The sequence below is a fragment of the Panthera pardus genome, unplaced genomic scaffold (assembly GCF_024362965.1).
Source record: "Panthera pardus isolate Hobbes unplaced genomic scaffold, ASM2436296v1 HiC_scaffold_22, whole genome shotgun sequence".
NCBI lineage: Eukaryota > Metazoa > Chordata > Mammalia > Carnivora > Felidae > Panthera > Panthera pardus.
Genome location: NW_026526788.1, coordinates 62,611,815 through 62,638,343, shown reverse-complemented (window position 1 = coordinate 62,638,343; position 26,529 = coordinate 62,611,815). Strand labels below are relative to the sequence as shown.

Here is a 26,529-nt window from a genome sequence, read left to right as displayed (position 1 = left end):
TCTACTTATTTGAAGAGAGAAGAGTTAAACTGAAAGACTGTCAGGAGAAACAAACAAAAACCACTGTGAGAAGACCATGATGAATGTCTTCTTCTGTCTCTATCCAACCTTTCTAAATCTTTTCATATTCAAATATCACCTCCTCTAGTCTTCCCTGATTGGAATACTCTGAGTAGAAGAATAATAGTGATGCTAAACCAAACACTTCCACCTACTCCAAATAGTTTACAGTTATTTCATGGATCATAAAATACATCATGTCTGATTAATGCCATTCCTTTCCATGGAAGGATTACTGGACAGACAGAAGAGGGAAATATGAGGCACACGATTTACCTGGGTATGAGCAAGGCATCTGACAGTAAAATTATGTGACTGAACAGTACCTAATTAAGGCATTAAAATCGAAGAGGGGGGAGGGCATGAGTAGTCAGCTGCAAGGTTCTGCTGTCTGCTCTTTCCTGTTCATCATTTTTATTAATGACTTGAAGACATGAAAATAATGGTCATCATTGCAAATCACATTTTCTGATGACACAAAGCTGGAAGAAACAGTCAATATGCTTGATGGCAGAATCAGGACCCAAAAAGGTCTTGACAGACTGAAGGGAAAGGCTGAATCTAATAATGTGAAGTAACAGAAAGATATGTCAGGTCCTTCCCTGGCAACTACATAAGTATTGAATAAAGAAAATGATGCTTGATGCAGCTCAGGTTAAATAATAATAATAATAATAATAATAATAATAATAATAATAATAAATAATAATAAAAAAATAATAATAATGTGGCATCTTAAGAGTTTTCATACACAATGTGATTAATGTAAGTAAATACTTCAGAGAAACCAAAAATACTTGAGATGATCCTACAACACATTAATTAAGAATTCTGTATATTATCAAGAATGAAAGAGGCAATATCCAGGCCTATTCTACATTAACTAGATCGCAAAGAAAAAGGTAGCCAATTTTGGATGTCACCATTCAAAGATATACACTAAGTGTCTCAAACTAGAATACATGTATGGGTTTTGGTGGTCATAGTAAAGTGTGAATCTCCAGAAATTTTAAATAAAAATATGCATTTACTGGAACATGTGTATTTATTATGGAGAAATTACATACATTTTATCATATTTTTGAAGTGATTCACAGTTCCTAAAGCTTAAGGACCATTGAAATAGACACTACATAAGATAGCATACTGTATTGAATAGTGACTCCCCCACGGGACATGAGCACGTTCTAGTCCCTGTAACCTGTGAATGTGACCTTATCTGGACCTTTGCAGACATAAGTAAATTAAAGATCTTGAGATGAAAACATCCCAGATTATCAAGGTGGGCCCTAAGTGCAATGACATGCATCCTTGTAAGAGAAACCTGCAGAGAGGAGGAGGCCATGTGAAGAAAGGGCAAAGACTGGAGCTATGTGGCCACATGCCAGGGAACACCTGGAACCCCTAGAAGATGTAATATGCATAGAAGGAATTCTTTCCCCATGCACTAGAAGGAGTGCTACCCTATTAACCACTTTGATCTTGGACTCTAGCCTCCAGAACTGTTAGAGAATTAATTTCTGGGTTTTTGGCCCCCTAATTTGAAGCAATTTTTTATAGCAGCCACAGGAAATTAATATAGATGGTGATGTGATTCAAGACCAATTTTGGGGGTGCCTGGGTGGCTCAGTTGGTTAAGTGTCCAACTCTTGATTTCAGCTCAGGTCATGATTTCATCGTTCATGAGTTCGAGCCCCACATCAGGCTCTGTGCTGATGGTGTGGAACCTGCTTTGGACTCTCTCTCTCTCTCTCTCTCTCTCTCTCTCTCTCTCTCTCTCTCTCTCTCCCCCCCCCACACTCATGTGCAGGCTCTATCAAAATAAATAAACTTAAAATCACCTTTTCACCTATCTATCCAAGAAGTGCTATAAAAACTATGGCTGGTTAACCGGGAGATGACTTAGGAAGGGCAGGGGAGGGGAAACCAAAAAGTAGGCCTTCTGGGGAGATCATGTGAGTATAAAAAAAACTAACAAGATAGAAAAACGTGAAAGTTTACAAAATATGAGAGAACTTTCTAATAGATAAACTTGCCCACAAAGGAAAGGAATGCTCAAGAGTTAGTAAACACAGAACCTCAAGCTCAGGCTTCACCATCTCCCAGGGCTGCTTTGGAGGAGGATGCAAGCATCACCCAAGTGCCCAGCCTAACTGACCCTGACCCTCTAAGGATGTCCATGTTGTTGGTCTTCCCAACTCTCTGGGATACCTGTTTCCAGTCTCAGAGAGCTCATTTCAGAACTGACCACAAAAATAGGTGCCAAGTTAGGATTTGGGGACTAATTCAGCCTCTGTCTTCTGCAATCTTGCAAGGCATATCCTTTCATCTATATTTCTTTGGCTTCTAGCCCAGATGTCTTTACACTGTGTTTCCCAGGTCCTTCCTCAAACTGTAAATTGATACAAAAATATTTTTACTTGGGAGTGTGCTAGTCTGCTCTCCCATGTGATCACTTACGTTTGCCAGATACAAAATTTTAAACACTGAATATCAGGACTATAATCTTTGCTCATTTTCTCATTGGACCCCAACTAAGATCAGTGGACCCTAACTAAAACCCCTTAGCAACTTTCAGATATTAATGTACTCCCCATCTCTCTATCCATTATTGGTTCTGGGAAGAAAAATGTTCAATATGGGCCCCCGCCTATGGGACATAAGTGACTGAAATGGTCTCTTGGATGTATCTGGCTTCCCTAATTCCATTCAATATTGCATTCATTCACAGTTCTTCTGATTGGAGCCCATGGAAGCCAAGGAAATGACAGAAATGCAGCAAACTTAGCAGGAGATAAAATAAGGACTAATTTAAATTCAAGCATTTCTCATCCCTTTTCCTAACTACCCTTAGAACAGATGTTAAAATTCACAATAGGATTTGTAAAAGTGTGAAGCCAGCATAGAAAGCAGGATGACCATCATGAGAAACCATGTACCTTAATCTGGGATGATAATCACCCACAAGGTAGATTAGGAATAGAGAAAACCCAGACTACTTCTGATTAACAAATAAAAAAAACTTAATTTCCCAGATAAAAGTTTCTTATTCACTGGAAATGCTCCTCTAAAGTTACAGATCTCATCACCAGTAAGTAGGCACAGCATATTCATCCCATTTGTGGTAAATTTGGGGGGAAACAAAGCGGTTTATATATCAACTTAATATGAAAACCCAAGAGAGGTAGGGTGAAAGAACCCAAGATATGGAATATCTCTAAAAGGATAACGTGATTCCAAAATCAGGTGATACTTCTTTCAGAAAGACTTCTATGACTGTTCCAGCAACATTGAACTGTTTCCTCAGAAGCTCAAATGGTCCTATTATCTCTAGACAAGAGGTTCTCCACTGTCTCCATCAGAATCACAGAGGGCTTGTTAAATATAGATTGTCTTATTCTCTTACTTTCTTATTAGTATGTTTTGGGTGCCTCATTGCATTTCTTTCTTTTCTTTTTTAAATGTGTAGTTATTTATTTTGAGACAGAGAGAGAGAGAGTAGGTGCCACTTAGTGCAAGTTGGGGAGGGACTGAGAGAGAAGGAGAGAATCCTAGGCGGGCTCCAGTACTGTCAGCACAGAGTCCTCTGAGGGGCTCTGTCTCACCAACCACGAGACTGTGAGACTATGGGATCATGACCTGAGCCAAAATCAAGAGTGCTAATGACTGAGCCACTTGGGTGCCCCTGATTATTTGCATTTCTAAAAGCTCCACAGATGATGCTGATGCTGGTCCCAAGACTATCCTTTAAGAAACATAGCTCTAGACCTCTTATCTAGAATGTAATTTTCCTACCTTTGGTCAAGTTTGTGTTAACCAATTAGAAAGCTCCTTATGGTTTGGAACACTTCTTATGCTTCTTTTTCTTTTTTTTTTTTTAAAGATAATTTATTGTCAAGTTAGCTAACATAGTTTCTACAGTGTGCTCTTGGTTTCAGGGGTAGATTCATGCGGTTCATCGCTTATATACAACAACGAATGCTCATCCCAATAAGTCCCCTCCTCAATTCCCATCACCCATTTCTCCTCTCCTTCACCCCCTCCCCATCAACCCTCAGTCTGTTCTCTGTATTTAAGAGTCTCTTGTGGGTTTGTCTCCCTCTCGGAAACAATTTTTCCCCTTCCCTTTTTCTATGGTCTTCTGTTAAGTTTAAGTTCCACATAGGAGTGAAAACATGTGGTATCTATCTTTCTCTGACTGACTTATTTCACTTAGCATAATACCCTCCAGTTCCATCCTCATTGTTGCAAATGGTGGGATTTCATTCTTTCTCATTGCTGAGCAGTACTCCATTGTGTACATAAACCACATCTTCTTTATACTTTTTGTATGCCATAAAGCCTTTCAATGGTAGGTGCTTGATAAAGAAACACTAATTGATTATTGAGGAACGAGGAATTCTAGAGTGTGGTTTCAATCTCAAGTCTTTGGCAAAAAAAAAAAAAAAGATAATTTCTAGCATGCACAAATCCTCTATCATCCGTAGTCCTTGCAATTACCAAGGTAAACTATTTTGACCCTCTGCTGCAGAAATGTATTCCTAACCCCACTTCTTAACTTAAAGTGTATTTTCGCCAACATATAAAAAACCTATCATGTGAGATAAAGATGTGAAAATCTTGAAAATTCCACTGAACAAATGTTCATTACCATCACCATCACTCCTATTGCTGGAACCCCCAGAAATACACATCCAAGTCCCTGCTCATCAAGAGCTTTTGACAGGTTTGGCTCAATATCCCCTTTTTAAGATACATACTAACCTCAAATTCGGGGCTTTGCCTTTTGTGTGTGTCTGTGTGTGTGTGACATTTTATACAGAGCCTTGGAGAAAGTAGATACCTCATACATAAATAGAAATGACTGGAAACAGGTAGCCTGCCCGTTAGTTCCCTCGAAGAAGTTGCTCCTGACCAAAGCAAAATTAATGAATTCTCTAAGCCATTCCTCACTATATGGATTTTCAGGAAAAATCAATTAAAATTTATTACTTCTGTTTTTCTTTTTACCTTGTCATCTGGATCTTTTCACAAGAGTTTTTGGCTTAAGATTCACCCTCTTTTTTGGCTCTATCAACCTAAAAGACTGTCTCTTCCTTTTTTTAAACTCCTCTGGTATCAAATGTCTAGACTACTAATGGGACTCTGGTCAGAGAGTGCCCTCATGTGCTCCTCCTGTTGCTTGATTTTTAACACGCAGATGGTTTAGTCATGGTGACAAGAGTATGAGGCAAAGAAATAGAAAATATCTTTCCCTATTCCTGGTCTGCCACTAAATTAACTAAATAACCTTGAGCAAATAACTTCATCTTTTAAACCAGCAGCTTCCTTATACAAGATGACTTTAATCAGTGACACATATACTCAAAGGTTGGAATGCAGAAACAGTCTAGGTGGAATGTGGCCCTTCTAAGATAATTTCCAAGAGTTTATTTTCTTTCAATCCTTATGCCTACCTCCAGGTGTACAAGCCATCTATCTCCTGGTGACCCCATACACAAAAGATTTATCTTTTAGAGTCATTCGTCTTTATCTCCACTGGCACTTCTTCCATAAAACAGATGCTCATTAAACAGTTCTGAGTTGATTAATGGATAGAATTAATCCATCAAAGTCATTCACTTCTTCAAAATTGGACTAATAGCTTTATCTGCCCTTATTTCTGGGCCAAAGAACATGGTTGATCTGTGTGTCCTTTGGGGTTTAGAAAGACAAAAACAATCTTGAGAGAGAAATAGCAGCAGCTTCTCTGTCCTTTGTTATCCTGGACTTCCACAAACAAATGATTTTCTGGGACCCTAACATACCTTCTCTTACCTACCATCCAGACTTGAGTGAGACTTCTGGGGAGGGGAGTGATTAATCTGAGGGACAGAAGTGGTTCTCAAAAATAAAAAGAAACTTCATTAGAATTCCATACACATAAAGGTTTAGCTACTCATTAATTAAATGATTTCAAAGGGGATCTGGTTATTTAATTGCTATAATTTAGGTGGAAACAATGCCACACTAAATGTAATTAGAGAAGCAGGCTCTGTGAAGATGTTTTTCTCTTTACAGGAGAGCAATTCTGGGTCACCTGATTCTTCCCTGCATAGTTCTTTTTCCTGACCTCCAATTATACCAACCTTTATACACAGTTGTAAAAGCTGAGCGAAGATTCTAGGAGAGAGTGGTTGATCACAGTCCTTCAGAGAGGAAAAGGACAAGGATTCAATATTAGAAAGAAAGGCACTAGAAATGTGCAAAAGAAAGAACAAATGATGCTTGGGGTGGTCCGATTAAGACTTTACTGTGGACTGATTTTTGAAAGAACATCTGATTGAACTCAAGTAAGATGATACAGTGTTGTCATCGACCTGCCCCAGAACCTGCCCTTTCCCTTATCTTCCTCAGGGACTCTTACACCTGCATCTCGAGCTCTTCTAACCACTAATTCCCCCATTTATATCTGCCTGAGGAAAATTTTAAGAGAAGAAGGCCAAAGATGACTTGACAGGTCCTTCCTGACTCTCCTCTCTCTGTGGCTGACCTAGCCAAGTTCTCACTCATTAGGCTAGAAACCTGTGTGTCAGCAGAAACTCAGTCCTCGACTTGGTCCTCTCTCTTAATCTCCTGCCTGACACTCATTCCTTTTCATTGCACTTCTAAATAATCTCTCATATTCACCAACTCAATGGGAATCCCATTTCCATACCCTGATAACAACAATGGCTACCACTGATGGTTATATTTTACAGCATGCTTATCATTTTCCAGGGACTCTGCTAAATGCTTCACGGTTTTTATAATCTGGAACCCCACACACATTCCCTGAGAATCATGGGTATAGTCATTTCATGTAAAGAAACTGAGGCACTAGGTTCATTTTCAAGATCAAGGTTGAGCTAGGATTCAAGTTGGCATCCATGTGAAGCCAACTCTTACTGGATGCTCATCTTCCTGCTGAAGAATGTAATCCAGGCTCTCGTACTTACTGCCTCCTCACTGGTTTCACTTGTTTATACCATATATCCATATTCATGAAACCAATTTTCCACCAGCTTCCAGAGAGTTGTCTTTGAGCATGATTCCAAAGACACTACAGGGCTGCTCAGAAACTAGTTACAGAATAAAATAGAGATCACATTCCTAGAACTAGCATTCTATCCCAAATCTGGACCTCATAATTCTTTTCCAAACTGTTCTTCCTTCTTCCCTCTGTTCCAACCAAACTAGTCTACTTTATTTTCCACAAATGCCTACTCTACACAGATGCTTGCATACATGTGCATTATATAGATATGCTGACGGTAATTGCTGTGGAACACTTAGCAGAGTCCCTGGTGGTGCATGTGCATGTTCATACACACACACACACACACACACACACACACACATTTTACTAATTCAACACCTTTTTTTGCCATGCTATTTGCTCCTTCCTTCTCTGCCTGCCCCAATCCCATTCTAAGCCCCCACTGAAATGTCACCTCCTCTTAGAAACATTCCTTAGATATTGCAAGTGTAAGGGATCTCTCCCCTCTTCTAAGCTTTTGACATCCTGTATGAGCAGATGCTGATCTTCTCCCCCAGAAACAGAGGCTTTTCCTCAGTTTCTCTAGCTTTCTGCTTCAGTGACACCATATTCTCCTTTCCTTACTGGTACTTCTGTTAGTGTACTTCTCACCTATCTCTTCTTCCCCTCATTTCTGACTGTGGTAACTTAAGTCTTCGTCTTCTTGGTTCTTACACTTGACCTTGGCAATTGTATTTATTTCTGCAATTTCAAACTCTTTGTAAAAAACTCCCAAGGTACCTATTCTTGTCCTTGAACTTTCATAAGCTCTAGTCATGACTATCAGGATAATACCTTTGAATTTGATTTAAAAGCCACCCTACAGTAGCCTCCATCTATCTTTGTAATATTATCTCCTGCTCTCCTCCATGTTACTTGCGCTCAAGCATAATTCTGTTCATTCCACCAAAAGCAGCATGATTTCCTAGTGCCTGATTTTCCTCTGCTTGGGGATGCTATTCCCCACATCTGATTTTGTCCAATTCCCACTCATGCTGCAGGTCTCAAGTCAAACAGTAGAGGGGGTGATGGGAAATAATGCATTGGAGTGAAAGGAAAGGAGGGATAGTTTTTCAAATCTAAATATTTCATAGTGGCTGTTTAGATTTCTTCTTTAAAAAACAAAACTACCCCCAAATGACCCAGGCTTTTGTTTCCAAACATAGATGTCTTTTCCTTTATTTTCTTTATCATAATTCTATTTTAATATTTTGATCTAATTATAACATTTAGAGAGAATATGACCTCAATTATATCAGGTCTTTGGAATTAGTCCATAATTTCCATGGGGCCCAGTGTATGGTCAATTTAAAAAAAAATAAATGTTTGCTTAAAAAATATATATTCTCTATTTGTTGAGTAGAAGTTGTATACAGGTCTTTTAAATAAAACTTACTAATAGTATTCACACCAAAATCATACTCCTTGATTTGACTCCTTGTTTGACTCCTTGTTCTATTGATTTCCATGTGAAAATTATTAAAATATTTCCTATGATACTGCAAATATTCCATTTCTCCTTGAGTTTTTTGTACATTTTTGAATTATGTAATCATAACACTACAGATTTTGAGATTATTCTATCTTCTTGATAGATTATTCTATTAGGTTTAATTCAAATGCTAACTTTTCTATTATGTTTTCCTTGATATTTCCTCCTCTTCCACTCCTTTCCTTAAGAAGAAAAAAAATATCTTTCCTCTGAATTTTTGTAGCATTTTTTCTGTACTTTGGGTATTACCCTTAGTACTTCCAGAAGGTATCAAAATTAATACACTATGTACATAAATATGTTATCCTCCTTGCTAGATCTTAAACTCTTAAAAGTTTGCAACTTATGACAAGCCATCCTTGTCATATATTTATTGTCTGAGAGCCAGCAGAATGAACTAGTTAAACACACAGGTGTTATTATCAGATAGGGCAAGCTGTGAGTGCCAATCCCAGACCCAATGAAAGTCTTTACACACATTAATTAGACTTCCGTTTTCTCATGTGCAAAATGAGGATAATAACAGTACCTAACTGAGTGCTGAGGTTTAAATGTGTCATATATAGTGTTTTGTATAAACTAAGTGTTTATATAGTGTTTTGTATAAACTAAGAAGTAAATAATTTTAAATTATTAATATTTTTATGTAATAGCATCTAATAATGATAATTTGCTTTATGTCCTTTGTTGGATGACTGAGAACTTTGTGGGCAGATAGTGTACCTTATGCTTTTATATACCCATGATCTCTACAAGACTGCAAACAGTAGGCACTCTAGTAGAAGTCAGTCAAATAACAATAATAATCAGGAATATCAATATTTGTGATTATTTATTGAACCCTTACAGTTCATTAACCACTTTGTATGGATTATGTCATTTCATTTATTATTCTCATTTAACAGATAGGGAAACTAAGGCTCAAGTTAAATAACTCATCCAAAAAGAATTATAGAGCAAGTAGGTGTGGCAGCCAGTCCAACTTAGGCAGTTGCTGCTAATATTATAACACAGTTTTCAGCACTGTGCTTTTAGCAAGGCCCATATCTCTTTTAAGTATTTCATGATTCATTAGCAATCATGGACTGCACAGTTTGTCACTGAGGTTTGGGCATGGGGGTCCCCTTAACAACAGCTCATTATAGGCTGCTTGCACAAAAGACAAAAACCCCATGAAATATATAAAACTGAAAGTCCAATTGGAGGAAGGAAGAAAAATCTGCAGAGAAGATATATCCAGAGAGCTTCAATTATGACCCAATTTGTCTCAAGTTCTAAAGCATCAACTATGTGGATGATTATGTACTTGAACCTGAACTATGACAATCTTCATTGGTTCTGCCTCTATTTGGGAGTCCTTTGGGCATGAAAAAGGACAAATAGAATTATAAAGTCTTAGTCATCCAAGGGTCATTAGGGACAAATCATTGACCCAACCCCTTCGTATGCTGGCTAGGGAAAACAATGATGTAGTGGTGTGCTCAAGAACACAAAGAACTAGGACCCAAGACTCCTGGAACCCAGCTCTTCCTCCCACGCTGACTACTTTTCACAGGAAGCCTTTGCAGCATGCAGGCTGAGCCATGATTTGCCAGGGGTGACAGTAGTGCATTACTGGAAGAATGAAGGGTACACCAGAGATCATATTCAGGGCTGTGGCAAACAAGGAAGTCTTCAGCCAAGACTTTCCTTCTACATTTTGCTGGCTTTTCCTTCAGGCTTCTGTGTCTAAAGGATGTTCCAGGTTTTCCAAACTCTAGCCTGCCAATCTGGAACTACAAATAAGTGCTCCAGGTTCTTTTAAGAGAGAGAATTTTTCTTTGATTTGTTAAGATATAGCATTCCTCTGTACCCTCTACTGAATCAAATGAATCATCAGAATGACACAGACAATGATATACCCTGGTTTCTGAGGAAGTGAGCCTGCTTTCTTCCAAAGGCAGCTTAGCTCTTCTCACTAAGTTAGGTGAAGGTCAGAGATCCCATAGGTGAAGGTCAGAGATCCCAGAGTGATGGAGTCTAAGTTCAGCTTCACAGGTAGCTGGCAACGGGCTGGAGGGTAGACACAGACCTTCAATTTATAAATGAGGGAGAAGGACTATGGTTACCAGGGAAAAAGAATTTTCCCACTGGTCCAGGTGTTACCTCCACATGGATATGCAGAAAAATGTTCCCTAAATAAAATATTCTGCAATAAGCTAGTCTGGCTACCGACAATTTCCCCTATTGACACACTGGATTTATTTCTCTAAGTAAACAGTTAAACCTGCTGTGGATTCCTGTGAGTCACACACCATCTTCTCTGCCAACCCCAACCAGGACTTAGAATTAGCCATTGCTAGGAAACCGCAAATCCCAACTCAATCCTTTTACTCAAGCTTGACTCCTTTCACTGGCTGGATGTCATTAATTTGAGAGCAAATTATTAGAAACCTGGAAAACAGTTCTGAAATGCCTGCAGATTTATGATGAAGTCATTTCACAAAAGGTCACAGGCAACCCTGCTATAATTAAATCTTTCATTAATTTTTAAAATACACAATAACTTACAAATGCATCATAAATTAACCAGATGACCTTGAAGAAATTATTTAGAGCACTGCTTCATCAGAAGCCACTATCTAGCAATTTCCTGAATTTTTATTTTATGAGTGGGGTTTGTCTATTTTCCATTCTTGTTTTTGATTGGGTTCCAGTAGCCTATTTATTTGAAATGATTTAGTATTAATTTACTCATGGCATTAGTTAGCACTGAAAAGTGATGGTGGGTAGTTAAGACTCTCCCTTCCTTTAGGTCACAACCTCAAAAGTACAGTGTGACCTACAAAATCACCAAAATATAATTAAATGCAGCTCCTTTCATTATCCAGGAGATACTTTTTTCTCATGTGTATATTTTGATAAATGATTTCCCTTCCCTCATTATCAAAAATTAGAAAACTATAAAAAATGTATAGATGAGAAAATAAAGGACCCATTGGAGGTAACCACTCTTAATAATCTGTAATGTTCCTTTCAATTCATTCACAGTGTTGTTTTTTATCAAACTAAGATACAAGTAATAATGAGAAACCACAGCCAGGGTCAGAATTGCTGAAAGTTAGAGGTGCCCTGAGGTTTATAGCAATCTCTCCTCTCCTCTCCTCTCTTCTTTCCTCTCCCTCCCCTATCTCATGTGCGCCCACATCACCACTACCACCATTAAAAGCTCACAATCAGATTATAGAACAGATTCCATAGCACTAGACCTGAAATAAACCTCATACAAAACTGTTCTTTCTTCTGTAGGGTGTGGAAGAGGCTTTAGAACATAAACTTCCTATCAGAAGAGCCTTTGACTACCTTGTGTATGTCTTAGACCAGCTCCTGGAACTCTTAGAACAGTGCCTATCTTGTAGTGAGCATGCAATGCACCCTGTTGAATAAAGATCTGGTAAGTTCTTGTAATAGAGGCTCGATACATGTGGTTCCCTGAGTCCTTTTCTAAATATCTAGTTCTCTGTGGAAGGCCGAGGCTCCCCAAGCCTTCTCCTGCTTCCTGCCCCATAAGCTTTCCTCTCTACTTCCATTGAGTAAGCTCCTGAGGACCTATTTCAAATCAAAGCGGAAAGAGCAGTGTTCTGAGAAGGCCAGCCATCAGCAGCCCGCAGTTGTTGGTCTCCAGAAATTTAGGCCACATCCTTGGCTACTGGTGTGTGTCCATGCCACCTGATTGTTTTCCCATTAGGGTGTAGATGGGCTTAGCACTAAAGGAGGTCAGCAGCTGCCTCAGAATTACACTGAGTGAAAGTGAGACAGGAACTAGACCTTAATAGAAATAGGCAGGGGATCAGCAGCAAGGGATCCTGCACACAGAGCCTGTATTAGCTGCATGATGCTCCGATCTGTGAGATGGCAGACAGAGGCAGGGATTAGCAGGCTTGAAAGTAAGTCCTGGAAGAGGCAGAGGATGGAGGGGAAATTGAGAAAGAAACTGAAGGTTTAGCATTGGAACCGACAAGGCAAAGGGAAGAGAGCTGATTTTTTACAAGTATTTAAAGACTCTTTCTGTGTCCAAACAACATTGATTCCTTTCTCAAATCTTAGTTTTGACATTTTAAAGTTTTAAAATTTGAAATTTTGAGTTTAAAATTTGGAATTTTAAAGTCTGTATCAGTGGGTTAGAAACCAGTCATCTGTGGACCTGTGAAAGATGAGTCAGGAGTTGGTGGATGAAGGGGGACCTAAGAGATGCAAACAAGGAGATGATGGATGCTCAAGAGAAGAGGAACTACATGGGAATAGAAAGAGCTGGAAGAAAGGAGAAGGAGTGCCACCTGGTTTTCCCATGGCATTGTATTTCTCAGCCTCCAACTTTGTGCCAAATTCTGAACCAAGAGATAGAAAGAATCCTAAAGAGAATAAAATTCAACCCCTATCCTTAAATATTTGCCAGTCAGTCCAATGGTATCATTCAATCCCTATGTATCTGATGAGTACCAATCGTGCACAAGCCTCCATGTCCACGGCTCTGGGAGATGATGAATGAGACAGTTGTAAACTCTATGACTCTGATGGACTAAAAAATCCCTCACACTCCCACCACCAAGATGACCAATACGTAAAACAATTAGAAAACCGTGCAAAAGTAAAGATGATGATAACAATACGCCATGACCCAGCAATTCCACTTGTAGGTCTGTAGCTCTGAGACTTCTATCTAGGCACTTGGAGGCATGCACAGAGATAGAAGAATACATTTGAAATAGTGTAAAAAACTGTTTGAAATAAGCTAAATGTCCACTGATAGGAGAATGGAGACATAAGCAGCACATATTCATATCATGACAGAATGCCATACAACATTAAAAGTGTCTGGACCAGATGGATATGCCCCAAGATAGATAATATTGAGTGACAGACTCATGTAGGAGAATGATAGCATTTAGATAAATTATGCACCTTAAAAACAAATAAAGCAATACTACATATTTGTTTGTGGATAATTAAATATGTACTAAATGTGTCAACACGCACTTCAAGGATATATATCAAATTAATGGTGGTCACTGATCTGTGGAGGGAATAAAAAAACAGGGTCTGAAAATGGGCAATAATGAGAAGACAAACTCTACTGGGATGCTCTGTACATTCAGTAAAACAAATCTGAAGCCAGAGTCATAGTGTGTTAACATAATATTAATTCCAAGGGGTTGGTACATAGGTGCTTATGAGATTATTCTCTGTATTACTGCACTTTTGAAACTTTCAAGGAGAACTTCAAGAAACAACACAGGTATGAAATTGTGGATGTAGAATCTATATTGGAAATCACAAATGGAAACTGTTACAGGAGCCAGAAGGGCAGCCTGAATGGACCATGAGTGAGCTGAAGAATTGGAGCAGACACATGTACATCAGGAGACAGGTGGGGCAGGAAATAGCATGTCCAGTCCAAAGGGCAGCTGTCATACAGCTCTAGAAAACTTCTGGACTATGAGCATTCAGGTTCAATGCTGCCAGATGTTTCCAACTTTGCAAATTTTGACTCCATTAAGAATAGTGCAGACCACACTAAATACACCTGTGTGCCAAACCCTGCACCTTAAGAAAGGAAATTCAATGAAAGGGAACGAGTAAGAGCTGAAGGAGCTGAGGAGGGCTTCCTGAAAGAGATGAGCTGCCTATGTGGGTAGAATAAGAAATGAGGAAACTTCTAAGTCATTCCAAGTGATTTGCCTATTCAATATTTCATAAAGGAGCGCAATAGAGATAGAGTTTGTGGGAAGGGGAGGTTTGTAGAAACTGTGTCAAAGATTCACACTAGGTTTGTAACAAGCCACAGTAAATTAAGCTCCATGTGCCCTGTCCTTCAGAGTCAACAAATTACAACCTGTGGGATAAATCTGGCCTGCTATCTATTCTGGAAGGTCTACAAGCTAACAACAGTTTTTAAATGTTAGGGGAAGAAAAGCAAATGAATAATGGTATTTTATGACATGTAACAATTTCATGAAATTCAAATTTCAGTGCCTATGAATGAAGGTTTATTGGAATACACTGAGGCCCATTCATTTGCACATTGTGAATGGCTCTGGCTGCTTTCACACTAGATTGGGGATCAAGTAGCATCGAAGACCCTGTGGCCAGCAAAGTCTAAAATCATTAGGGAAAATCTTTGTGGACCCCTATCTGGTTGGCCAAAGTTCTTCCCTGCAAGTGACTCACATCTTGTTCATTAGACTAGAGAGATTACAAACATCTCTAACGTTCCTCTGTGGAGCTTATTTCCACTTAATTCTCACATCCATGTCAGGAAACCCAAACTCAGAGGGAGAGCAGATAAGGCTTCCAAGGTCACATGGATGCTAAGTGGAAACCTGAGCCCTGTCCCTGGAGTGTGGAGTTCTAAAACCCATGCTCTTGGCCATCACCCCATCACACACAGTCATTTTTTGGTCAAAATAAATCTTTTCCTTCCAGGCTATTGCCAGCCTCCCGTACATCCCAGTATCACCCAAAACCCCCTACAATCGGCACACATTCTGCTTCTGTGTTCCTTGGCACAAACAGGAGTGTGCTTCTGAAATGATGGACGTCTGTTGACAACGTGAAGATTGTGAGCCCGGCAGCCAGCCTTAGAGGCAGTGACTTCAGAGTTCCACTGGATTTACCGATTACTCAAATGACTTACTTTGGGCAAAGTAAAATCGGGTTCTTCCAGCAAATAGCAGAGAACTGAAAAACAGATCAATGGAAGCAGCACTGGTTCATTTCCAACGACTTTATCAGATGCAGTTACCAGAGGCTAAACAATGCATTTATGCTCAGGGTTGGGTCTCTGCGTGGCACTAAGGCTATATTTAAGGGCATTGTTCCCTGCTAAGCATGTGGTCACAGTCTCGTGAGTGGAAAGAAGGTCTTCATTTTTTTTAACCTCTGCAGTTTTGGGGTTTGTATAATTTTCTAGGTAAAATGTTCTCTCTCCCCCTTCACTATGGCTATTAGTTCTGCTAGTGGAACAATGGATCTGAGATTTATGCCAATTAGAATTGGATTTATACAAGGAGTCAGCGAGGCAATTGGCCCTAGACAATTTGCTGCAAGTATCTCTACCTCTCACTGTCCCCTCTGCAGGACAGGCATGGTCTACTGCTCCATGTTTGCTCATAATGCTCCCTGTCTCCTTCTTGTCTGCAGAGTCACAAAACCTTTTCCAGCTATTCTATCTTCAATCTCTTCTTTGATGTCTCATAGCAACTACAATTTGCCCCATACCTTCCAATGTAATCCTTCTCCAGTTCTAGCACATGTTCGCCATATCTTTTCAAACAGGTTGTGTTTGAATGGGTCTTCTGTGACTTGGTGTCTGGAGGACAGTGGCCATCCATCAATACTTAGTGAATAGCTAGCATCCTGTCACTCTTGTTCCCACACACCACGGTCCTTTATTGAACGAACCTTGGAGAATTCTACTACCTTTCCTCAAATTTCAGCTCTTAGCCTGACATTTGAAATTCACAGTCCTTGCTCTCAATTTGCCTCCTACTGAACTTGTGAGGTGAGCAGTGAATTTCTCTGAGCCTCAGTGTCCTCATCTGCTGAGTGATGACAATCTGATCTACACAGCAGGGTTGTTGGGAGAAATCTATAAAATCCAATTTGAGAAAGTGCTCAGGTACCTGACAAAAAAGAAGGTGTTGAACAGACACAGACGGGTAAGAAGGTACTTCTTACGCCTGGCAAGAAGCATCCACTTTCTTCCAGGGAAGCAGGACTTTCCTTTTGGTTTATTTTTTTCCCCCTGAGAGACTATCAGGTTCTCCCTTGCTCTTGTTAAAGATCAGCTAAATCACAGCCAATGGGCTCAAATATTTTATATCAAGAAAGAATTTCAAATGTAGCTTTGAGAATGTAGGAAAGCAGTGTTTCTCCATTTGATTCAACATCTGAGTCAAGCAAAAAAGAGTTCTCCTTAACGTGCTAATCTGGGGGCAAATACTACACCAAAGAGGCCTGAGTACTTCAGCAGCTGCAAGCAACTCATCCCATCAGGTAGAGAGCCACTGTCTGAGATGGCAATAGGCCCTCAGCTTGTCAATCATCCAGTCCCGTTCTCAGCCTTAAGTAATAAGAATGGTCACATTTCACAATGAATTAGGCTAGACTAGATGGTTCCTGTCAAGGTTACCAGGGAGATGCCGAAATAATAACATTTGAAAAGACGGTGGGAAAAAAGAGCAATGAAAGTAAGTAAACCCCATGCCTACAAGCTGGGGACTGTCTCTCCCACACGAATTCCCTGTAGAGCTCATGTTCGAAGGTACCATGCTCCCCAAGCACTGGCCTTCAGGAGAAGTGGAAGCCGGGCAGACTCTTGTGAATGGTTGAGGAAATTCGGAATCACCCCCTTTTGGTTCTCGTTCTCCAGCTGCCTCTTGGTGGCCACACATCAGTCCATCCCTTGTGTCATCATACTCCATACACACCTCTGCACGCAGAATGCTGACTCAACTCCCAGACCCTCATTACTTGCAACTAGTGGATTCTGATCATAGCACTTCAGAGTCCAGATAAGTCACTACAATCACAATAGTGGTGAGATTATTGGGGACCATAAAATGCATTTGTTAATTCATTCATTTATTCATTTAATCACTGACGTATACACCATCATATCCTAAAAACTGGTAAACATATAGCACTCAAAGAACTACATATACAAAGATCCTCCCTCACAGAACTTAAAGTCATATGTGTGTGTTTACACACACACACACACACACACACACACACACACACACACGCACACACACACACACGTGTCTGTGGATCAAGGGCAGATGAAGGTGGAGGAGGAAGCTACTGAAAAACAATGCCATTTTCATTAATATTTATTGTCCAAAGCATGGTGAAGGAAAACTACATAGGGCTAAGACAGCATGTGGCATGAGGGTCCTCAATGTGATCTGGTGGGCTAAAGAAAGTGTGCCAGAAGAGCTGATACTTAAGCTGAGACCTGAAAGACATCCAGAAGTTTGGTTGTTCAAGTTCAGAAGGCAAGAACATTCCAGACAGATATACAAAAACCCAGGGGCAGGAAGGCACCAATGGATCAGAGAAAAGTGGTCAGTGTTGGGGACAGAAATGAGATCCCAGACATGTGATCAAGTATAGATATTTATAGACTATTCAATGACTTAATCCTAAAGGCAATAGAAAGACTTCCACGGGCTTCGAGAAGAGGAATGGCATTACCATATTTTCAAATTCAAGAACATCACTCTGGATACAGGTCAAATTCTTAAACATAATTAAAGACCCTTCAAAATATCAATCCCTTGAGACCCAGCCATGTGCTCTTTTGTGGCACTTTGCTTTGTTTGGTTCTTTGTCTTGAAATCAGTCATTGTTTCAACAAATAATTACTGACTTTCTACAATGTGGCAATTCCTCTTTCAGGAGGAGTACTGAGGTTACAGTACTCAATAAAACTGAAAAAAATCTGTGCTTTCTTTGAGCTTATATTCCATTACTTATTAATTGGTTCTCCACTGGTGAACTGCTATGAAATTTCAAGACCAACTCAATCATCACTTTTTTTTTGTATGTGTGAAGTTTTCACTTCCTTTTACTCATATCCTGGTTATACAACCAGGGTTCTTTGATGATTGGTATATCTCCTTCCCCAAACACATTGGTGTGAGTGTTCTTTGAAGGTAAAAAGAATTGTATTTACCTCTTTAATACCCTCTAAGAGAGTCTGAAACATATTAGAAGCTCATTACACAATTTTCAATTATAAACTGTGTATTATTCAGAGCTCTCCAGAGAAACAGAACCAATAAGTTATACATATACAGTTGACCCTTACCCTTGAATAATGCAGGGGGGGTTAGGGGCATCAAGCCTCTGCAGAGTTAAAAATCTGTGTATTACTTTTGGCTCCCCCCAAAAACTTAATTTTTAATAGCCAAATGTTGACTGGAAGTCTTACTGATAACATAGTCACTTAGTACATATTGTGTATGTTATATGTATCACATAATGTATTCTTACAATAAAGTCAGCTAGAGAAAAGAAAATCACAAGGAAGAGAAAAAATACATTTATAGTACTGTACTGTATTCATTGAAAAAAAAAATCCACATATATGTAGACCAGTGCAGTTCAAACCTATTGTTCAAGGGTCAGCTGTATATGTGTGTATATACATACATACAGAGAGAGAGACAGAGAGAGAGAGAGAGAGACAGACAGACAGAGACAGAGAGACAGAGAGAGAGAGAGAGAGAGAGAGAGAGATTTACTTACTATAAGGAATTGGCTTACACAATTATGGAGGTTGACAAGTCCCAAGATCTGTAGGGTGAGTCAGCAAGCTGGAAACCCAAGAGAGCTGATAGAGTAGTTCAGGCTCGAAACCCAAGTGGATTTTTTAGTTGAAGTTCAAGGACAGAAAAAGCCATGTCCCTCAGTTCAAAGGCAGCCAGCCACTCAAGAGGAATTCTCTCTTGCTCAGGGAAAGCTCCGCCTTTTTGTTCCATTCAGACTTTTAACTGACCAGATAAGCCCCACAAACATTAGGGAGGGCAGTCTGCTTTATGATTGAAATATTAATCTTACCCAAACACATCCTCACAGAAATATGTGTGACCAAATATCTAGGCACCCAGAGGCCCCAGTCAAGCTGACACAAAATTAACCACTGTATCCTTATAAATATTTACATCCTCTAAATGAAGGTAGCAAGATAAAGCGATACAACCTCAGTGAGAATGAGCTAGCCTTTCTTTCTCCCTGACCAAAGCTGAGCTACAGAGTTAGGGTTAATCACGAGGAGAAAAATACAGAATTCAAACAGCCTACATCATTAGTAAGTTTTTGGTTAAATGACAAGAGGAAGCACGTTTATCCCCAAATGGACTCCCTGCCCTCACAGTGCTTAGGGAGTATATCAATTTTTTTGAGCTCCTGCTTCCCTCCATGTCCTTGTCATTCCATGAGGGGAAAGCACTGGTTAGCCAATTGGGCCACCTGGGTTTAAAGTCCTTTTCAAATCTGAGGGAGAGACAAAAATTGCCTCTTGGCAATCCTTCCAGGGCTCACACTTGTGGCTGTCTGAAGAACCTTGACAAAACCTCGATTATTTTCATACTAGAGACACTCTGAATTTGATGAAAAGTTAAAAACAGGAAGCCTGAATTGTTCATACTTGGTTGGACAACTGCTTCCAAACGCATCTTAATTTCATGAAAATACCTGTCTGTCCCAAATCCCATGTAAGGCAATGATGCCCTCCCCTAGTTCCTGCTACTTACTAGCATTTAAAGTATCTTGATAAAGAAGGTAGAAGGGGCAGAAGCTGTGACCGCTCTTGCGGGGTCTTGGTGGGGAGGAAAGAAAAATAGGAGTGCTATCTCGTCTTTTCGGTAAATGGTTTGGCCCTGAGGTCAATCTCCTTCGTATCCATGTGATGAGCTAAACTCTATCTGAAGCTGAGAAAAAAATTATTACCATGTAAGATTAGATGAACACAGAATTTAAAATGTAGCCTTAAACTTGCTGGGGAATGCCAGGTCATGTAGAGACTAGTGTATATATGATATTGTTCAAAGCAATGCCCACAATAAGCATGCAATGCATTCAAAGAGGGCTCATACAAGAAAATGCAGGATCAATCACATTATGGGATGAGAGGAAAACAAAATAAAAGGGGGACTGGTATCTATCTTTGGTACAAAAGCAGGAAACACCTGACTTTAGGACCATGTATACCTTCACTACCCAAGTTCTAGGACTATGTCAGGTTTGACTATGAAATGCAGCCATATCTGGCTTGATAAATTCAAGCAGAATCTACAACCTTCTTGAATGCACACTTGCCTTATGGAATTTAGAGTTCAATACTTTAAATCCTTGATGGACATGTAAAGTCCTAGAAAAGAGGAAGGTTTTCTTTCTATAGCTAGTGATTAAGTGAAGGATAGGAAATAATTTGGAAAAGTTAGTTCATGTCAAAGATCTTCATGAAAAAAGATCAAGGTATTCCCAGTATCCCATATGCTTCCCAGAATTCACAAGAAAACATTTTAATCTCTTGGCAGAGTATTCTGGGTAAAATGACAGAGTCATTTGTATGTCACATTTATTTAATGTACAATCAGGTAAACTTTATGAAGACAGGAATTTCTCTGATTTGTTCATCTAGAACAGTATCTACCACATAGGCACCAACGATGTTTTTAACTTCTATTACTATTTTTTTTTTTTTGCAGTATGACTATAAAGGTCATACCAGGTCCCTAGATCCTTAGATTTCTACTTGTATCTGTTACCTATCTCTCTCTCTATACATACATGTATAGGTAAATGTGTATGTGTATGCATCTGTATTTATATACACTTGTATATATATATTTATGATAGATGTATATCTATAGATTTACTAAATCATTTGTATCTTAGAAATACAACTTATATTATGATGCTTCCTTTGAACATCCAGAACTTACACTTCCACCATACATTATTGCTGCATATGCAACAAATGGTGAAGCTTTAGACTCTAAGCATCAATAATATACTGTATCTTAAATACTGTGTATGCTTGTACAGCTACACTTGAATACATAATTGTTAACTTTTAATAAAGTGATTTCTCAGCTTAGCAACAGAGTCTGTTTGTTTAGAAACTTTCATTAGAAATTTGGACAGTGAGACAGTTCTGTTTAGGGTGTATTTTAAGAAAATGGGAAGAAATTCCTGGACAAAACTCAGATTACAACCTTACATCCTGAGCAACAAACTCTGCTCATCTTTTATGACAGAACTGTCCAGAGAAGTCTTACCATAACACAGGTTCACATCTACAGACATCAGTTAGTAACATAATATACCCCATGGAGAATCAGAGCAGCTGTTTATAGGGTTTGACATCGTATCTTTCAGTTTTCAACCACAGAGCTCCAGGATCCAACCCAGGACCTAAGACAATAGCAGAAGCTCAAAAATGAGCGTTGAGTCTTTAAAAGACACAGTTCACCGCCCTTGGAGTTAAGAGATAATATTTTCCTGGCAATTTGGGAAATTCGGAGAGAATTAAAGAGAATTTAAAATCACTCTTTGTTGCACTTGTCCCAAACATTTTAAAGGTATTCTTGTGGAACCATTCAGATTTTCTATTATAAACCTTCCCCCCACCCCCCCCCCCACCCCAGTAATGAGGATACTGGAAATCCTGGACTGTTTCTGTATACAAGTCCTGTAGACATGACACCCTTACAGGGCTTCTGCTAAATTTACTAAAAAGGCAAAGAGTTTTAGGATTTCAACATTTTTAAAAGAAGCAGGAGTGATTCAGTCTTAAAATGAAGAAATGAAGATATAGCGTGGTTAGCTACCAGACAGGTAATCCACAGCCACAGTATTCTACAGAATTCTAACTCGGGTGCCCTAAACCTGGGATCAGATTTTGTCCATTTATTATATTTGTTTGTTTTCCCCCACTTGTGCACCATTTCTTCTGTCATTTTTTGTCAGTTTTTTTTCTGTCACTCTGAAAGACCAGTGTGTGTGTGTGCATGCTGGTCAACACTTTGCGTGTGAGAATGGCAGTAGAGGGGTGGAACACGGCAGAGGAGTCAAGTTGGTGGCCAGTTTATGACCTCTGATCACAACTGCATAGCTGTAGTTAAGACCGATTTTTTAAACGATACCCTGGGAAAAAGATAAGACACAGAACTAGCCATTTGCTCCTGTATCTAACTTCCCTTCAAAGCCGGTTAAGGAATACTGGAAGAGACTGATTAAAACCATAAAGACATTTGTAACGCAAAGTTTCAAAGAACAGCAGTGTTCCCTAGAGGAGGAAGACCAGACTCTTCTCCCAAACCAGCAGAGAAGCATTCTGGGAGCCCTTCTGTGCCAACTCCACCACATGGCAGATTCCCCCTAATCTTACCCAGAAGACTCCCTCAATTCCATTCAGTGATAATTAAGGCATAGAGTGTTCTAGTCACTTGAAAGTGAAGGAGGCGAGGGTGGTATTGGCTGGTAGAAGGTTACCATAACTATCTTCCCATATCCCTCACGTACACACATGCACACAAACGCACATAGGTGATCAACTTTTTAGGAATTAAAATTATATAGAGTTTTAAAAACTTGTAGCAACTTACTATTTTCTTTAACATTCAGAAAATATTTCAGGAATTGTTAAAGCCTTAAGATGATCTATTCTCAATGTAAAGGGATATACAAAAACATTCACAGCAAATTAACTTGAAGTAGAACAACAACTCCGTGGTGTGTGTGTGTGTGTGTGTGTGTGTGTGTGTGTGTGCGCGCGCGCGCGTGTGCATGTGTGCACGCGTGCCACAGGCTCCAGGAGTACTTAAAATATTCTCTTATTTCAGTATGTTGGCTATTTTGTTTACTCTGTCCCTGTGCCTCGCCCCCTACTGGACAGTTTTGGAAAGAAAACATGTCTAAAGACAAGTTTTCCATTTGCTTGGATTTTGGACACACGGAAATTTACAATATCTTAAATTCTGTTAGAAATCTTAACTGCTCAATTAGAAGTCTAGCTTCTCAGACACTGTCAGTAGCCTTCCCAATCAGTGAGTATAAGGTTGCATATTTCCATTTTACAGATGAGGAAACTATGGACCAGATTGAAATGCTTTGGTGTTGGATTCCCTGGGAAAACCCGTGGCCTCAGTGGAAACAGAACCCAGTTCTTGGACTCCTTTCGGCCACAGCAAAACAAGTACTCACGTCATGATTTGGGTCTCCACTCCCGCCTCCACCAGAGCCCCGTCAACAAAGAGAGGAACCGAAGTGAAACCATACTTGTCCCAGGAGTGGCCCTCGTCAAAACTCACCCTGGGTTGGAAACAAGTACATGGAAGAGACAGCTGAAAATAAAACCATACTCTTTTGCAACAATTTTTCAGGTTATTAAATTCTCCTCTGTATCTCACTTTCTGGCAGTTTGAATTATCAATAGGCATTAATCTTCAGCATCTCCCTATATTATTATGAGATTTGATCAAAACTGTAATTCCTGTCCCAGGCAGAGATAGCACCAGACTGCAGAAATATTTCAACATATTAGAATCAACACACACACACACACACACACACACACACACACACACACACCGACACCACCAACCAACCCAAGCAGGAGGACTTAGTGGATGGAGTGTAACGTTTCAAGTACTCAGAATAGAACTGAGGTTCAATTTACAGCACAATCAATTCAGTCCCTGGAGTTTCTGACACAGATAAATTGAGTAGTGTGGGGTGTAGCCTATGGGAGGGGAGGTGTGTGTCTTTCAGATCAAACCTTAAGAAAAGCAATTTCCTATTTGTTCAGAATGAACGTTAGGATCATTTTCCCTCCCCAGTGCCACTTTAAGGAGCTGTTAGAGATGAGTGCTGAGTGTCAAAGACATTCTAGACAATACTATCCCATCTTTTGTCCAGTGCTAAGAGAAAGGTCTGGCCCTTTGTGGGCACAGCACCTGAAACTCTTTAAAGAGAAGGTTACTAGTGGAGGAGACTGGGGCGATTCTGAGTGCTTGCTTCTTTTCCTTTCTTGATATTGTCAAGTACCTGACCCTCCTTCTTCCCCAAAGCAGCTTTATTTGCTTTATTCCCTGTGCTCCCTCCTCCTGGCCATATTGATTCTTAATTCCTCCCTGACTCCATAACTCAGGATTCTCTGAGTTCAACTATAGGAACTCTGTAGGCTTTTCCTCTCATAGTGCTGAGTGATAACTTCTTAATGGATCTTAAATCCACCAGTTCAAAACGATAATCTTCAGAGTTCAGGGATCATGTATGTCTTGTTAATTGAATGCTCTCCTAACACCACCCACACATCTTTATTATAAGATTTCTTACATGATATTTCATATACATTTAGATAAATACGTGTCTGATTTTTCCACTGAACTGTGAGCTTTTTGAGGTCAAAGTCCATATTATTCATTTTTGCATTCCTAGCACCTAGCAGAAAAACAGGCACCTAGTTGGCACTATATAAATGTTAAATGAATAAATTAATGAAAGAAATAAGGAATGATTAATGGCACTCTTCCAATCCATCCACTTTTTTCAAGCATGATTTATCTTGGCATTCATGTACTGGCTGCAGGAATCTCTCCATTACTGGTCAACCTACTCAGCCTGTTCTCTACATATCTACTTCTTTGTCTCTCTCAGACTCTCTGTCTCTGTCTCTATCTCTTTGTCTTGTCCTTTCTTAACCAATTTCTGAATTTATGATACACCTAAGTCTATATTCACACAAAAAACGAAAAGTAGACAGTCCAAACTTAAGTTTTTATGAGTTCACAAATTGTGTCTGTCTTGACTTTTCTAAAATATTGAGTTATTTTTGACATGTAAAAATTATATACATTTAAAGTGTGCCATGTGATATTTTGATATATGTATATATTATGAAAAGATTACCACAATCAGGCTGGTTTCCAGGGGTAGTGGTGAGGAGGCAGGAGGGAGAAATGAGATGTTGCTCAATGGGTTCAAAGTCTCAGTTATGCAAGATAAATGAGTTCTGGCAATCTAACATGTAACATGATGATGATAGTTAACAATACTGCCTTGGGGCACCTGGGTGGCTCAGTCATTTAAGTGTCTGACTTCTGCTCAGGTCATGATCTCATGGTTATGATTCGTGAGTTTGAGCCCCATGTCAGGCTCTGTGCTGATGGCTCAGAGCCTGGAGCCTGCTTCAGATTCTGTCTCCCTCTCTCTCTGCCCCTCCCCCACTCACACTCCGTCTCCCAAAAATAAATAAATGTTAAAAAAAATCCCAAAAAACAAAAAAACAATACCTCCTTAACTTTTAAGAATTTGGTCATTTCAGACTTTTTTTTTTTTAAATAGGCTGAAAGCTACATAATCATCCAAGCTGACCTAGAGAAAGTTGGGTAGATATGAACTGCTTTTCTTAAAAATGAGTTTCTTATTTCAAAGGCGAAGATGAAAGCACAATTGGGAATGAACTTCATACCTTTCTTGCCATTGACCTGCTCAGTTCCTAAAATAATCATAGTTGTTTTCGAGTATGTCCTGGCCACTAACTAGTTAACTACGCGATAGCTCTAGAAGATAAGTAAGCATTTCTTTAGTTATTTGTTTGGGTGACTTTGGATAAACTGGGTTTTATACTGATAGGAAGAAGCCAAAGTGAGATGAAGTCCTCTGTCCTATCTCGTTCTCTGAATTTCCTTATCAGTGAAGATCACTTATTAACACTAGCAGAGAAAATAATGGTGGGTGCTACCAATGTCCCAGGGAAGGAGGAGCCTTCCTACCACTGCCATTGATAACAAGGTAGAAGATAGTCATTATTACTTTGTACAGTGGATGAGACACCACAGAGTAGACACGGAGGGACCATCATAGCCTTCTAGCTCTGAGATGGAAGTTCCAAGGAAAAGCCAAGCCCAAGATGAAAAGAAAAACTGGAAAATAAAAGGCCTGTTGTATGAACTGAGTTCATGTGGAAGGAGTAGAAGCATGGATTAGATGGAAGAATGAGATCAGAAGAAAGACTAAGAAATGCCAAAATCCATGTGGGAAAGCTAGCATATACAATAACCAAAATCCAAAGAATCCATTACAAACCATGCTTATAAACATAAGCAAGGAGACATCCCTATAGAATCAGGGTGAGGAATGGATCCCGTGATTCTCATTTATGGTCAGCCTACCACTTGGAAGGTCACGACTGTGCCATACTGGTGACTTTATGAGATCAGGAACTTCTAACACTTGAATATTGTGAACTGAGGTAATTATTAAAAACAAAACAAAACAAAACTCCTGAACAAACTCCAAAAAATATGACATTAGAAAATTTAATCTCTTGGGTATCAGAAATTTGGGTCTGGATGGCCTGCCA

General features: G+C 39.5%; 1 protein-coding gene across 1 annotated transcript in view; it reads right to left on the bottom strand.

Annotated features, from left to right (window-relative positions):
* Positions 1 to 26,529, bottom strand: part of SORCS3 (sortilin related VPS10 domain containing receptor 3) — a 594,679-nt gene that overhangs the window by 52,353 nt on the left and 515,797 nt on the right. Inside the window, exon 14 of the mRNA XM_019459374.2 lies at positions 23,367 to 23,474. Within this exon, the coding sequence (XP_019314919.2) occupies positions 23,367 to 23,474 (108 nt within the window). The remainder of the gene's footprint in view (positions 1 to 23,366; positions 23,475 to 26,529) is intronic.